Genomic DNA, 17,209 nt, shown 5'->3' on the forward strand with positions numbered 1-17,209 from the left:
GAGCTCTAATTTGGAATTCAATTTCACACTCTCTCTGCTTCACCTATTATTATATATATAGATTTGCTTATCATTTTTCCTATTGCTATATGATAATGTACTATTTCTCTCCCAAGTTAGTAAAGCATCTCTTTTTCACACAGAAAAAAAAAGTTAGTGTATCATATTTTTTAATTGATTTTTTTGTGGGTTTGAAATTAGGTGCCCAAATAATTCATTAAAAAATATATAGAAATTTTTTAATATTATGGATGATGATAGGTTGATAGAACTTAAAATAGTAGTGGATATTCTGTCACAACTGAAATAAGTTTGACCCCACTTCTATCAGTGAGATCTTTTGGCGTCAGAGATCCTGAGTGTCATGGTTAAAGCATGGAGATAGGAAACTATTTTTTTTTTCATTCCAAAGCCTCCCAAAGAAGGCAAATGAATTATATTGAGGGAATAAAAAATGCTAATGGAGTTTGGGTGGAAGAAGTTAATGAAGTGGCAGATGTGGCGTCAGATTACTTTATGAATATCTTTAAAGAAGACATTTGTGACAGAATGGAGGAATGTCTTAATGCAATTAATTATAAAATTACTGATGATATGCTGGAGGTGCTAACCAGGCCGTATAGCAGCGTTGTTCCAGATGGGACCAACAAAGGCTCCTGGACCTGATGGTACGAATGCACTCTTTTATAAAAAAAATTGGCATATTGTTGCCAATGATGTGACTAATTCTGTGTTAGATTATTTACATTCTGGTAATATGGTGCCTAATATTAACTATTCTCATATTGTCCTGATTCCTAAAGTGAAGAAACCGAAAAAAATGGTAGATTTCAGACCCATTAGCCTATGTAATGTGATATATAAAATTATATCAAAAGTTTTGGCAAATAGGTTAAAGTTGATTTTGCCACAGTTAATTTCTCCTACTCAGAGTACTTTTGTATTGAGCTGTCTCATTATTGATAATGTGCTCGTAGCCTATGAGACATTACATGCCATGCATATTAGGAAAAATGGTAAAAATGGGGCTTTAACTTTGAAACTGGATGTAAGCAAGGCCTATGACAGGGTGGAGTGGGGTTTTCTAAAGGGTATGATGATCAAATTGGGGTTTCCGGAGGTTTGGGTGGATAGGGTTATGAGGTGTGTTTCCACACCTTCCTTTTTAGTTCGAATCAATGGCAAAGCATATGGGAATGTTATTCCTTCTAGAGGTCTTCGCCAAGGAGATCCTTTGTTCCCATATTTGTTTTTGATATGTGTAGAAGGTTTTACTTCTCTCCTTGCAAAAGCAGAATTAGATGGGAGGTTGCATGGGGTGGCAGTTTGTAGGAATGCTCCTACTATAACTAATCTGCTTTTTATTGATGACTCTTTGATATTTTGCCAAGCTAATAAAGATGAAGTGCAAGTTGTTTATGATACACTTTAGTTATATGCTGAAGCTTCGGGCCAATGTATCAACCTTGAGAAGTCTTCTGCCTATTTCAGTAGCAATGTGTCTGTGGAGTAGAAAGAATGGATTGTTGATAAACTAAAGGTGAAGGAAGTGGAGAAGTTTGATTCTTACTTGGGGCTGACTACTTTGATAGGAAGGAGGAAATATGATATTTTTGCTTTTCTCAAGGAACGGGTTTGGAAAAAGATGCAAGGTTGGAAGGGGAAGTTGCTCTTTAGGGTGGGTAAAGAGGTTCTGATAAAAACAGTGGCTCAATCCATCCCCACCTACACAATAGGGGTTTTTAGTTGCCTAGGAAATTATGTGATGAATTGGATGCTATGTGTGCTAGATTTTGGTGGGGTCAAATTGGTGAGGAAAGGAAAATACACTGGAAAAGTTGAAGTTTTTTAATGCAGTCAAAGAAAGAGGGTGGTATGGGTTTTAGAGACATAAGATCCTTTAATTTAGTTATGCTAGCAAAACAAGGATGGAGGTTGCTGCAGGACCAAATCTCTATTTTGTATAGCTGTTTTAGAACAAAATACTTTCTGGGGTGTGATTTCCTTGAGGTGAATGATTGTTCGTATAGTTCTTACATTTGGAAAAGTTTATTGGCTGCTCAACTGATTTTGACGAAAGGGTGCTGTTGGAGAGTGGGCAATGGTGCTTCAATTCGAGTTTTGGAGGACTATTGGCTACCAATCTAGCCAACCAAAAAGGTTCTTTTCCAACTTGAGGATGAGATATGGGAGTGGAGGGTCTTGAATTTGATTGATTGGCAGAACCCCCAGTGGGACAAAGAAAGAATTGAAGCCTTGTTTCATCAGTTTGATGCTAAAGCCATCCTAAAAGTTCCTATGAGTAGATGGGTCATGCAAGATGCTTTGGTGTGGACTCTCACAAAGAATGGTAGATACACAATGAAGTCTGGGTACCATGTGGCTAAGTGAATGAGGAAGGAAGAAAATCATAGTAGGGAGTGCTTAGTGCAAAGGGCCAACAATCCAATCTAGTCAAGAATCTGAAAGGCAAAGGTTCCAAATAAAGTTAAAATCTTTTCCTAGAGAGCATGTCAAAACATTTTGCCCACATAGGACAATTTGGTTCGCAAGCGTGTAATCGAGGATGCAAGATGTTACTTTTGTCAAGGAGCATTTGAAATGATATTGCATATGCTCTGGGGTTGTGGGGCTGCACAAGATGTATGGGTTGGAAGTGCAACCCGATTCCATAAATTATGTACTAAGCAAGAGGATTTTATGCAGTTGGTATACGGTCTCATGCCAAAGCTATCGCTAGAGGAATTGGACCTGTTCTGGGTTATGTGTTGGCTGATTTGGCAACAACGAAATATGGTCATGCATGGGGGTGCCTTCCAACATCCATTACGCTCTTACCAATGTGCTTTGGATTACTTGAGGGAGTATACTGAGGCACATGATCAACTGAGTGTGACAGTCTCAATCCTAACCTCAGTAAACCAAACATGGCAACCATCGCAGTGGATGTTTTTCAAGCTGAACTTTAATGGAGCTAGTTTTGATAATGGTGTTGTATCAGGTTATGGGGCTGTTATCCGTAATGTGAATGGAGAATTGATGGCTGCTCTTTCAGCGAAAAGTGGTCCTGTAGGGGATAGTGAAGAGGTGGAAGTGATGCTAGATTTACGGAGGTGATTCTAGAAGGAGATAACGCAACGGTGCTGAAGACGATATCACAGGCTCAACCAAACTTTTCTCGTCTTAGGTTAATCTATGAAGATATTTGGTGCTTGGCTGCTGGTTTTAGATCCATTTCGGTTAACTGTGTTAGGTGTAGTGCAAACAGTGTTGCTCATGCTTTGGCTAGATTTGCTAGATTGGTTGAAAATGAAATTGTATGGATGGAGGAGGATGCTCTACTAGCGGTGGATGCCTTGTACCTGGATTCTAGTCTTTTAAATCAATGAAAGTTATTTGGTTAAAAAAAAAAGTGAAAATTTATGGCTATGCCCTTAATAAATGGAAGGATTTTCTTGAAAAAAATAATGCAAAAAGTTTAAAGACTAAAATGACCACAAAAAAAAAAAAAAAAAAAGACCTTTAGGATAAATATTACAATTAACATAAATTTAGAGGATGTAATTTGAGTTTTAACCATAGAAATTCCATCGGTTGGAAAAATAAAAACCCTCTAACCTAACCCCAAGCAAGCAGCCCCGAAGAGAGCACCTTAGCAAATGGGTTTTTTGGGCACCAAGGAGCCGTTGTCCTTTAAAAGTGAAAACCCTACACAATGCCATTTGCCAAGTTGCCAACACCCATTTCACTCCCATCTTATAGAATGGAAAACTTGCCTATTTGGCGGCAACATTTAGTAGGAAAAAAAAAAAGAAAAAAAAAAGAAAAGAAATTAAGCAAAATCCCACAAATATTCACCTCATCCCGAACCCCTTCAAAAGCGCGTGAATTTCACACTCGAAAAAATCACTGAAAAACACAAACCCTACCAGACTAGCACAAATCCCACAATAAAACCATAATTAATTTTTCACTAAAAACTCTAAAGCCTTAACAAGAGCCCCCACCTTAATCACAAAACTCTCAATCTTACAGGCCCATTCCACCTAAATGATCAAAAATAATAAAAACGCATGATTTACACGCGCGTGAGTGAAAAGATTAAAAAAGAAAAAGAAAAATATCATTGTTATTAAAAAAAAAAAAAATCCACTTCTCTCTCTCTGTCTATGCTCACGCCCTAGTAGTCTTCCTGCCTATTACTATTAGTATTAAGCAAAAGCAACAGCAACAGCAAGAGAGAGAAAAGATTTCATTTCAGAGAGAGACACAGAAACTCTTCCTGTCAAGCCTTTTCCCTCTTTAACAATACAACCCAAAGCCCCAACACTTTTCCAGACTCAGAATCAAAAAAATATATATATTTCATTGGGAATTGATTTCCTAGGGTTTTTATTTTTATTTTTTGCTTCTCTCTCGTTTTCCTCTTTCATTTCAATTTCCAAATCCAACCTCATCATTTCCATCTCGGACCGATCCGACTCAGTGATCATTCGGTTAGTCATTCACTACAATTTGACAACGAAGTTCAAATTTTCTGTTTATATATCTATATATATGCAAATATAAGCTCATAGACGTATATAGATAGCTATATATATACGTTTGTGTATAAGATTTTATATATTTGTGGATTATTGTGATGCGATTATCTTCGTGGAATCGAAGGATCACTACGAATCGGCAGTCGGGGCCTCGGCTTCGGAAGAAGCACAAGAGGCTCGATGCCATATGTGAGGAGGAGTATAATCGGAATCATGTCGAATCGAATGAGGGGGACGGTGGAGGAGATGGGATGGGGGAGCTACGGAGAAGCTCGCGGGTGCGGCGTGCCCCGGTTTTGTTGGATGTTTCGCCCCCTCCGGCGAAGAAGAGACGGAAAATTGGGAATAGTGTGATGTTTATTGGTGAGAAGATTGTTAAGAGTGACTCTTCGCCGGTGCAGTCTCTTGGGAGTGCGGATCTTGGGGGTGTGGAGACCCCCGGGAGTTGGAAATCGAGGTTGAGATCAAGGGGGAGGAATGTAGGTTTTGGGGTTATGAAGGAGAGGGGTTCACCGAGTGGGAAGAGGAAACTTTTTGAGGAGAAGGTTGAGATTAGGGAGGAGGAGGAGGGGGAGGAGGAGGAGGTGGTGGTGGGGGGTGGATTGGATGAGAAGAAAGAGGAATTGGGAGGTGGGAAATCTACGGTAGTGAAGTCTAAGAGACCAGGGAGGGTTAAAGCGGAAAATGATTTGACGGAAGGAGAGAAAGAGACTGAGTTGAATGGGATGAAGGAGAAGAGTGATGGGGAAGAAGTGGAGGTCATTGGTGACATGGGTGATGATGAGGGTAGGTCGGTTTTGGAAAGTGGAATGGGTGGCAGAGATGATATAGATATTGTGGTGGATGGTAATGCCACAGAGTTAGTTGAGGAAGAGGAGAGAGGAACATCTGTTGATTTGAGGTTGGAAGAGGGATGTGTTGGCAATGACAATGTGGTAACATTGGAACTTAGCGATAATCAAGTAGAACAATTAGAGTGTGGGAAGGAAGGAGAAAGTCAAAGTGATGATGTAGAAGTTGTTGGAATATTGGCAAAGGAAGGAGAAGGTCAAAATGATGACATAGAAGTTGTTGGAATATCGGCAAACCAAGTGGATAATGGAGGATCTCATGATGGGAACGAAGCTGATTTGGCTAAGGTTAATGACATACCTTCAGAAGATCAAAATGCTAAGAAGGTAGATAAGTCGAAATGTGCTTCAAGTGATACGCTTGGCAAGCCACGTGCCAAGAGGGTAGACGATGTGGTTTGTGTGGGGAGGGACTGATGGTAAACCTCCAAAAAGGTTAATTCAAGATACAGGTGAGAGTGAAAATGAGGCATACAGTGGCTCTTCAGCATCAGAGGAGCCTAATTATGACTTATGGGATGGTTTTGGTGATGAACCTGGCTGGCTTGGCCGTCTTTTGGGTCCTATAAATGATCGCTATGGTATTGCCGGAATATGGGTTCATCAACACTGTGCTGTATGGAGTCCAGAGGTGCGGTTCTTGACTCATAATTATTTCCTGGTTTGCTTGCATCATAAAACTATCAATACGTAGTCTCTTTTAATGTATATTTAGCATTAGGAATATGTAAATGCTGACTGTTATTGTTGTTCTATGCTGTTCACTTGCTCATTTTTAATATTTATGTTTTTTTTTTCCTCTTTCCAATTTAAAGAAAATCCTGTCTACATGGATGATATAGATTGTTTAAATATTGTGGGATGTGAAACTTGCTATCATTCTAAATTTGGAGCCCTTAGATGTTAACAACAAATTGTTGTAGTGGTTCCCCTGCTGAAGTTCTTTGAGGCCCATTTTTACATTATATATGTGTTTCTATAGATCACTTACATGTTACGTCCTGACAAATGTGTTTACAGTGGTATGGAAGGTGCTGCAAGAGGAACAGCATTAAATATTAATAAAAAAATCTCCATGAGTAAATGATTATGTACAACTTGATTGTACATATATCCAAGCATTTATAAAAAAATTTCCGACCCACTAAATACAGTGGTAAAAACTAAATTTGGCCAAGATAAGCTGAAAGTAATATATAATTAAAGATGTTGAACACCATCATGCAAAGCCAATGTGACATAGGACAAGGGGGAACAACAAAATCTGATTTAGAACACCAGGGGCTGATCTGGTATAACTTGGGTTTTGAAGGATTAGGTTTAGGTTTTGGTGGGGAATAGGCTAGAAAATAATAGGGATTATAGGGTTTTCAAAGGGGACAAGGATTAATAGGGTTTGGACTGAAACAAAGGTGAAAATCAAGATTTGGGCTGCTGTGAACAGTAACCGTAAATAGTAAAATTAAGGAAAATAGATAAATTCTAGGAATCACACTTAGACTTCCTAAGCATCACACCTAGGGTTCCTTGGCATCACACCTCAGAGAAGGTTGCATCACACAACCATAAAAGAAAGCATAGCTCTTAAATTCTGAAAACATTCATTAATAATCAACTTAATAGTTAATAGTAAGTACTACAACTCTTCAAATAGAAGACTAATACCTAATCCTAGTTGAACTAGGATTCTTTAAACCCTAATAAGACTTGGACTTGGACTCCTTGGGCTTTGTTATTAAACCCAAACTAAATAACCAAAGTTAAATAAAACCCAGAAGAAGATCTAATAGACTATTAGCATAGCCCATTCCAGAATATTATGAAATTACAAAATTGCCCTTGATACTTAAAATCAAATAAACTATAATAAATCTGTCTTCTCATTGCCTCCTGCATCACAATGCATCAAAGAATTATAGGGTAGAGGTCTTAACTCTTAATCCTCTCTTAGGCATAATTTGGTAGTTAGGGTGTACAAAGTGATCAGAATAAGGATAAAACATGTATAGGGGTCCCTGTTAAGATTATGGGCTAAAGAACCTTATTGGGCTTGGTCCTTTAAACTTAAAAACACCTGCTTTCAAATGATGCTTTGGGCTTCATGCTGTTATGTTTGGTAGTTTGGGAGGTGAAAATGAATGTAGGAATGTCATTAGTTGTGTTCAGTGATGTATGGGTGTTGGAATTTATAATCAAAAGCATTGAACTATTCCCTGCCTGCTCTGACACCTATCCACTTCAGATAGGTGTCGGAGCAGCAGTTCAGCAGATGGTTCTTCGGCAATCTTAGAGCTTAAGTCCCAGCTATATGCTTCTGATGCACACCTAGCTATCTCAAAGAAACTTGCTTGCCTGAAAATCTGAGAAAAACTTGAAAACTGTCTTTTAGACTTTTAGTTACACTTTTCATTTATCATCAGTAGAAAGAAACTAGCTTATTCAACACATGGGGGAATATGGAGCTTCAGCTTTTGCTACGGAGTCCCTTTGAGGCTTGGAAACAACCTGTATGTGATTATTCTCCGGACACATCGCTAGCCAACTTTTGCTGTAGCTTCCGCAATACCATGAAATATGTTTGTTAAGGCTCACAGGTGGATTTCTTAGTCCACATTGAATTTCCTGTAGTGAATGTTTACATAGTCATAATATGAAGTCTGTTTATTTTATAACTTACTTTGAGGCAATTACCATGGTTCTGGGCACCATTGATGAGGTCTGTTTTTAGGCTTTTTTGAAACATTTTGAAATATGTTTTAAAGAAGAGCATGTTGTATGCATGCTATAGAATAATTTATCATTTAACAATAGATAAATAAGTCAAAGATGCTACTGACTAGTCTGCTTGCCTGCTTCCAGTCTTGGTTGCATAAAATACTCAAAGAGGCTAAATGGTACATTCAGTTTTAATTAATTGATCTATCATGTGAACCCAATTGGCAATAGGCGGGGCTACTGGTTCGCTGTCCTAGTGTCTTCTTATTTATCTATCATGGAAAAGGGACAAACGAATTCTTAAGTTTAAGATAGTAGTGGTCAAGTTAGAAAATGTTACTCTAGGACCCTGGGGTGAGCCATTGGCCTCATGTATGCACATTAAATTATATATATATATATATATATATATTTTTTTTTGATGACATAGGAGAACTTTACTTAGATTAGTTGCACGTCACAGAGCATACTGTACAACAATCTTTATTGTTAATCAAACTCCTATGGGTAACTGACCCCACCCGCTAGAACCAGTTACCGGGTAATCCAAGGGCTTTTCACCTCTGACAGGCTAAACAGTTTATCCTCATGCCTAGGAGGCATTAATAAATTATATATATAAGATAGGGCTGTATATTCATTTTGTTAGACTTAGGAGTGAGCACTGATTAACGTAATTAAATAACCTAGTAACTTTGATGAATGCCTTGAAGTCTGACTCTTGACTATTTGTGGAGAAAATTTCTCTCTTCTACTAAAGGTTGAAAAACTACTTAATATTCTTCCCAATGCAACCAGAAAAGCTCTTCTTTTGGCAAGTTGGGCCTGATAGGTGCTCTTATTGTGATTGTGTGTTGGAGGAAATTCTATACCAGTATTCACTAAAAAAAAAAAAGAAAGGAAAAGGAAAAAAAAAATGGTGTTCTATTCTAGTATATTCACCAGTACAGTTATAGCTTTTTTTTTTTTTTTTTTTTAATTTTTTTTTATAGGTGCCAGTACAGTTATAGTTTGGTAAGGAATATACTATAGTGTTATGTTTTATGTGCATACGACAGAGGAGCACAATCTCCTAAGCTTTAGACAATTCTGATCCAAGCATCTAGGAAGTCAAAGGAGGACCATCAAGAGAAGTGTGATCATCACAATTGATCTACAGGAGTTTCGTGAATAGAGTATATTAATTTAGGTTAAGTCTCTAATATACTTTTCCACTTAAACAGATTAGTTTGAGGTTTCCTATTGTCTATAGAATCTGGATTTGTATGAGTCTGTAGTCTCATTCCTCTGTATTAGTTCTTTGGTTTGCATTATTTTTACAGTGGTATGCTCTTAACTGATACTGATGAAGATAATGGTTGGTCTGCAATAGCTCCAGTCTTGAGTTATTTAGTTCTTTTCCTTTGTTGTCATGACAATTTTGTTTCCTTGACTTGCTGTGCTTATCAGATTATTATGGGTTAAGATTATAAACCTTGTCATATATTGCCATGTGATGGAACACAGTAGTTAGGTGTAAGCAGCAATCTTTTTCACTTATTGTAAACTACTTATATCTATTTATGTGCCTACTTCTCCTTTCTGTCTCTTTATTCTCTGAAATTTATTGGCTTAATAGATGTGGTACTAGAAGTTAATATCATTTATTATTCACTTATTTGTAGTTCATCTACTATCATGTTACAGTAAATCTTCATACATTGTGATTTGTGTTTGAAGGTTTATTGCTGGTTTGGGATGTTTAAAGAACGTAAGGGCTGCCCTTTGCAGAGGAAGGGCTTTAAAATGCACCCGCTGTGGGAGGCGAGGAGCGACTATTGGATGCCGGGTTGATCGGTGTCCAAAAACGTACCACTTGGTTGGTTTTTGTGTCCTTGGAATGATTTTCTGTTCTTTATTTTGTGGATAACGCAGCCATCTACTGTTCTACCAGCGTTTATAAGAATTTATATGCTATCTATGTTTGCAGCCTTGTGCACGAGCTAAAGGTTGCATCTTTGATCATCGCAAATTTCTTATTGCCTGCACAGATCATCGCGTTTTTTTCAACCTCAAGGTAATCAATATCTGACCCGGATAAAGAAATTGAAGGCTAAGAAAATGAAGTTGGAAATGAGGAAGCTTTCAAATGATGCTGGGCGAAAGGATATTGAAGCAGAAGAGAAATGGTTGGAAAATTGTGGCGAGGATGAAGAATTTTTGAAACGTGAGAGCAAGAGGCTTCACCGAGACTTATTAAGAATTGCACCTGTGTATATTGGAGGCTCAGAATCAGAGAGTGGAAAATTGTTTCAGGGTTGGATTCGGTTGCTGGGCTTCAAGATGTCATACGATGCATGAAGGAAGTTGTCATATTACCTTTGTTATATCCTGAGTTCTTTAATAATCTTGGCATTACACCTCCTAGAGGTGTTCTTTGCATGGGTATCCTGGAACAGGTAAGACTCTGGTGGTTCGGGCACTGATAGGTGCATGTGCTCGTGGTGATAAACGGATAGCATATTTTGCTCGCAAAGGTGCTGATTGCTTAGGAAAATATGTTGGTGATGCTGAGCGCCAGCTGAGACTCTTGTTTCAGGTTGCTGAAAGATGTCAACCTTCTATAATATTCTTTGATGAGATAGATGGGTTGGCACCCTCCCGCACAAGGCAGCAGATCAGACTCATAGTTCAGTTGTGTCAACATTGCTTGCTTTATTAGATGGTTAAAGTCTCGAGGTTCAGTCATAGTAATAGGTGCAACAAATCGTCCAGATGCTGTTGATCCAGCGTTAAGGCGACCTGGGAATTTGATCGGGAGATTTTTTTCCACTGCCATCAGTTGAGGACAAGCTGCCATTTTGGCGCTACACACTCAAAGGTGGCCAAAACCAGTTACTGGATCCTTGCTTAATTGATTGCAAAAAATACCGCAGGTTTTGCTGGTGCTGAGGCCTTTGTACTCAAGCAGCCATTACTGCTTTGAAGAGGAATTTCCTCTTTGCAGCAATTTATCTGCAGCTGGGGAGAAAGTTTCTGGTCATAAGCGCCTTCCTCTTCCTGCCTTTGCAGTAGAGGAGAGGGATTGGTAGAGGCTCTATTGTTTTCTCCACCTCCATGCTCTCGTAGGGAAGCAGGAATTGCTGCTAATGATATAGTATCTGCTCCCCTTCCCAGACATCTTGTTCCTTGTCTGCTGCAATCGTTATGCACTCTGCTAGTTTCCCTTTATCATGATGAACGCCTAGGGCTACCAACTCCTATTTCTAAAGCTGCTGCAATGATTGAAAGTGTAATGGTTTCTGCTTTAGATAAGAAGCAAATGCCTACTGATTGTTGGTGGTCCCATCTTGATGATTTTATCAAAGAAGCAGATGTTGCAAAGGAACTAGAGAGAAAACTTTCATATTCAGGCATTTTATTTGGAGATGCTGACTTTGCTGGTTCTGATGTGTCTAATGATAACACTGTTGATAACTTTGTACAGTTTGAACCTTCAATAAAATATCATGGTGACACTCGCTCAAGTTTGTTACAAAATATATCAATTTCATCAGCAAAAACATCAGGATTCCGATTATTGATTGCTGGAAGTCCCAGATCTGGACAGAGGCATCTTGCTTCTTGCCTTCTCCACTGCTTTGTTGGGAATTTTGAGATTCAAAAGATTGATTTGGCTACAGTTTCACAAGAAGGACATGGAGATGTGGTGCAGGGGATAACACAATTATTAAGTATGTGTCCCTCTCTTTATCTTGTTTTTAGCTTCTTTTATGCTGTAGATTGTTCAAACTATAAGCAAACATGAGTTTCACAACTGACTGCCTATCTAGTCTCTAGTGACATTATAATGGCTTGCCAACATATTAGTTGTGTACCACATATTCTTCTACCATGCTCTTTGAGTGGGCATGAATTTTTCTATATAACTAGATTACTTAATTCCTGTGCCTATTCTTGATATGGGGATGCTAGGGGTTAATGGTCAAATGCGTTTGCATGAGGTGCTTCTGGTGCTGATGATATCCTATGTAATGGAAGCTTTTGTGTGTAAAATTACTTCTGTTAATTGTTTTTGGTGGTAGGGAGCATGAGGACAATTTTATTTTAATCTAGTTTTATTTGATTTTAGAAGTCAATTGAACATTTACTATTGGACCATTGCATTTTATTCTAGGTCTTATTCGCTAAATTGGGTAATTGGTGTTTTACCTAATTTCCTAGAGCAATGGTTAATTTTGTCATTCAATGATCGGGTTTTCGAGTTTGGCCCAAGTCAATTAAGTTAAGGTTTAGTCCTAGTAGTCTATATAAGTGCGCCATTGGACTCCAATATGGACGGTTTTATGATTGATGAATACAAACTTTGTTGGTATTATGCCAAAGGCTTGTGTTGATTCCAATTTCCAAGCAATCTTAAGTGCTAAAGCCTAGGGTTCAGACTACTTTAGTTGGCGAAACCTAGGGTTTTTTTCTATTCTTCTCCTTATTTTTTGCAATTCTATATGAGAATTTCATCCTGAATATCTTACACAAAGTTTGTACAATAAAGTGTAGCTGTAGCTTAGTTTTCTGGTCCTTATGGTGTTAGTTTGTGGAAAAATATTAGAAGAGGGTGGCATTCCTTATTTCGGCTTATTCTATATGAAATTGGAGATGGATCAAAAGTGCAGTTTTGGCTTGATCGTTGGTGTGGATCTTCTCCCCTTGCAGACCGTTATCCTGATTTATATAGGATTTGTTGCAACAAAGAGGCAAGTGTAGGGGATCTTATGAAGTTCACCAATGGAGTACTCCACTGGGATCTTCAGTTCTGTAGGGAGGTGCATAACCGTGAATTGGAAGCTTTCAGGAGTTTCATCAATTCCATTTATTGCACCCCTGTAAGGGGGATCGGGGAGGATAAGAGATGTTGGCTGCCTGTAAGAGTAAGGGATTCACGGTCAGTGCTTACTACCATCTTCTAGCTGGCCATAGTGAGCAGTTTTTCCCTTGGAAAAGCATTTGGAAGCAGAAGATCCCCTCTAGAGTGGCTTTCTTTGTATGGACAGCAGCCTTGGGGAAATGTCTAACTATTGACAACTTAAGGAAAAGAAAGATTTGCATTTTGGACTGGTGTTTCATGTGCAAGTGTAATAGTGAAACTATTGACCATCTCTTCCTTCATTGCACGGTTGCTCTAGAGTTGTGGGATATGGTTTTTGGGTTATTTGGAGTTTGTTGGGTTATGCCTTTCTCTGTTGTTGGGCTTTTGGCTTGCTGGCAAGGTCGTTTTGGTCGCCATCGTAATGGAGATCTTTGGATGGTTGTTCCTCATTGTTTGATGTGGTGTATTTGGAAGGAGAGAAATAGTAGGTGTTTTGAAGACAAGGAGCGTTCCATGCCTGATCTCAAGCTTCTTTTTTTTAGAACCTTGATTGGTTTTCTGTGTGGAGAAACCATCCTTTTTCTTCTATTTTGGATTTTCTTGATTTTTGTAATGTTCGTTTTTGATTTGTTCACCTCTGTATACTCCCTGTGTACTTCGGTGTTCCTCTCTTTTTGATTTCAATGAATCTATTACTTATCAAAAAAAAAAGTAGTTAAATCTACCATCAGTTAGATTTCTGCTTTCATGTAGCTTTTAGGGAGCAAAAATATGTACTTCACTGGTAAAGCTAAATTTTGTTGTTCTCTCTTGATACTTTCTGTATTGCTATAGATTTTTATCTTTTTCCTTGTTCTGTCCAAAATGATATTATTATATTTTTCCGCATCAACAAGGCATTGATGGTTGACGTTATAATCTAAGGCTTCATTTTAGCTAATTAGGATATTAGTATTTTATTTTATGTCTTGTTTAATTTCCTAAATCAAGTTTATTTTCTTTAAATCACTTTCCTATTGAAACTTCCATGCAAACCAAAAGATGGTTTGAATAGTTGTAAATCAACTTTCCTCTCTTTTCTTCACTTTCATAAGCACTCATTGAAGACTTTGAGTGTCTGATGCATGTTTAGGCCCTCAAGAAGCTTGGAAAGCTCATACCTAATAGATGGTTCCCATCCTTGGCAGGGTGGGTATGATATCTAATATGGACTTTTTTTTTCTTCTCTAATTAAATAAAAGAATTAGTTACTTATCAAAAAAACTAATATGAATTTTGTTTCATTGAAAAGCAATGCTTTCAAATAATGAGTGTTTAAGCAGCATTTACTACAATGGGCTGAGCCCGAGTTTCATTAGCTTGATCTAAATGGGGGATGGAAGGGAGAAATGGGCAGGCAAACTTAGACCATTTATTAATTGATAATGAGTAAAGGCATATGACAATGTAGAGAACATGGTGGTGAGTATGTTTTGGTGTATCGTGAAAAAAATTGCTAATAATAAATATCATCAATTATAAAACCGTTGTGAGGAGGTTTCTATACCTGCAATTTGCAGGGCCTCAACAAATGGGCTAATATCATTGTTTGGCATTGCTGCTAGTGTTTTAAATTCATTATTTGGAGTTTACTTTGAGAAACAAACTTTTGAAACTTTGTTGAAATCCCTAGATCAGTTCCTAACTATTTGACCTGTGCTCATCTGTATTGCTTTATTGTGATCATGCCAACATTATCACAAGACCAACATGTGGCAGTACTCAGTATACCTTTGCCTTAATTTTTTTTACAATGAATTATTATGCTAAGAGAGAAAGTGGTTGGGTTTCGCTCACAACAAAGAAGAGTGCTATTTTGTTCTCACACACTGATTCCTTAAGTCTCCTTCTCTCTTGAAGACATGCTCCCTTATCTCCTTGCACACCATTTTCCCTAAAAGATAGGCTTCGTATCACTAAGGTACCCCCTAATGTCTTGCAACCATTTTGTGAATGGGGTTGCTGTGTATTTCCAATAATTATTTACCTATAAAAAAAAAGGGTATTTCCAATAATTATAATGTGAATGAGGTTTTTCAGTCAACTTCTGTTCAAATTATAACATAAGTTGAATCTTGATGAATTAAGTACTTTCATGGCTATAATTAAATTCATATAAAAATGTCCTCATGACTATCTGTCCTTGGCAGTGAAATGTGCTAGTGTGGGGTCATGTGTTGTATTTATGCCAAGAATTGATTTGTGGGCTGTGGAGAAAAGTCAAGTTATTGAGGAGAGTGATTCCAGTTCAAAACACCATCAGTTTCCTGATTTCATACATGGTCAAGCTATTCAAAAGGAGAATGAGTTTAGTACACAGAAAATCAAATCAGCAAAGATGGATGACTGCCTTTGTGCTGTCCAAAGTGCTTCACATGCCTGGAGCTCATTTATTGAGCATGTGGAATCTATATGCGCGTCTACATCCTTGATGATTCTGGTACGAAATAAAATTGTCCATTTCTATCTTTGTGTCCGATGATCACATTAAAATCTCAAAACATGTTTTGGTACTTTTTTTAATTTTTTTTTTAATAAGACATGTTTCAGTATCTAGAATTGGATAAATTAATGTTTGTTATTTGTTGATTTAAGCCATCTTTCAAGAGGAGCCAATGTTCCATCTGAAAATGAAAAGTTGATTTTTCCCTCTCCTGTGGGCGGTGTGGTTGGTTCTTTGTTTCTTCTATAAATCATAGATGTCTTTTTAAGTAACATATATTATAACATTACAGTGATAAGCATAAGCCCCCACCCAGGGTGCCACAGCAGTAAGGAAGAGTTCCTGGACTAACTGTAAACCCAGAATTCTCTAGTTCAACTCCGAGCTGAGGTATTTTGCGATTTACCTGATGCCTGCTCAGCAGGGATGTGTAGGCATCCAGGGTTTGCCCCTCAGGGGTGGTGACGGTGGTCCCACAGGCCCATACCTTGAGGGGGGTTCCTCATCATTTAAAAAAAAAAAAAAAAAGTGTTCCTCATCATAAAATTGAAACAATACTCAAGGAAAAAATTCCACTGTAGCTCAATGGTTATTCATAATAAACTTATCCAAAAAAAAACTCAATGGCCAAGACAAAATGTTGATCGATAATGTTTGATATGTCTTCCTGTGTTTTGCTATAAATTTATAGCTGTCTTTAAAGTAACATGTATGTTAACGTTACAGTGATTATGAATGTTGGCATTTGCTCAGTTCTTTTGCATTATAAGTTCATTAATGATGGTGCAGTACTTATATGCTTGATAATGTAGTCAATTTTTCTTTCTATACAATATAGCGTATTCTCATAACGATTTTAATTTGCCCACAGGCTACTTCAGAAATTCCGTATACAGTACTTCCACATAAAATAAGGCAGTTCTTTAAGAGTCACTTATCAAATTGCAGTCAGTCAACTCCTTCAGAGCACACTGTCCCTCGATTCTCTGTGCAGATTGATGGCAATTTCTGCCATGATGATAAGGTGATCAATCTCTCTGCAGAAGAGTTATCAAAGGATATACTTAGACAGCTTGTTCAGCTCATTCATAAAAAATCTCACTTACATACCAGTTCATGCAAGGAGTATACAACTTGTGATTCCATTAAAGGCTATACAGATAAAATAAATCATAGTTCAGATCATGGATCAGGTAACATACATGAGGGTAACTCACAATTTCCTGATGAGTCTTCTATAAAAGTTACACAACCACCCAACAATAGAATTGTGAAGGGGAAATCAAGCTTGCTGTTAGCAATTTCAACATTTGGCTATCAAATTCTGCGATATCCTCATTTTGCTGAACTCTGTTGGGTCACTTCAAAATTGAAAGAAGGTCCCTCTGCTGACATAAATGGACCTTGGAAGGGNCAACTCTCAATAAGTTGCATAGGTACCTGGGAACTACTAGCTTCATGTCTCGATGTTAGATCAGCTGGTCAAGTCTAGTTTGCGTTTGGGAAGCGTTTTGTGTCTGTGTTTGTACATTTTGCTGAAAAAATGTGGATCCCACGACATTGTTCACAGACCCACAAAAGTCATCCAAACACAGATTTTAATATAAATTTAGGTCCTATAGTACTATTTATATATTTAAAAATTATTTTACTACAATATTTTCAATAATAAATTTTTAATTTTCAGCAAATAAACAGTATTTAAATATGTGGCCTCTGCCCTCTTGGCTCGGCTTTATGTAAATAATAAAACTATGCAAATTTGGGATTG

The 17,209-nt window shown here is 37.7% G+C and overlaps 1 protein-coding gene across 1 annotated transcript; it reads left to right on the forward strand.

Moving 5' to 3' along the window:
* Positions 1-4,180: 4,180 nt before the first annotated feature.
* On the forward strand, positions 4,181-16,930 carry LOC112013405 (uncharacterized). The gene is given in 16 exon segments (XM_065771421.1): positions 4,181-5,777; positions 5,780-5,800; positions 5,803-6,028; positions 9,830-9,968; positions 10,080-10,146; positions 10,149-10,409; positions 10,412-10,522; positions 10,525-10,761; positions 10,764-10,814; positions 10,817-11,002; positions 11,005-11,040; positions 11,043-11,078; positions 11,081-11,176; positions 11,179-11,823; positions 15,146-15,435; positions 16,310-16,930. Coding segments are annotated over 16 exon segments (4,158 nt in total). The 5' UTR covers positions 4,181-4,642.
* The last annotated feature ends 279 nt before the right edge of the window (positions 16,931-17,209 follow it).

Source organism: Quercus suber, unplaced genomic scaffold (assembly GCF_002906115.3).
Source record: "Quercus suber isolate HL8 unplaced genomic scaffold, Cork oak 2.0 scaffold_43, whole genome shotgun sequence".
Classification (NCBI taxonomy): Eukaryota; Viridiplantae; Streptophyta; class Magnoliopsida; order Fagales; family Fagaceae; genus Quercus; species Quercus suber.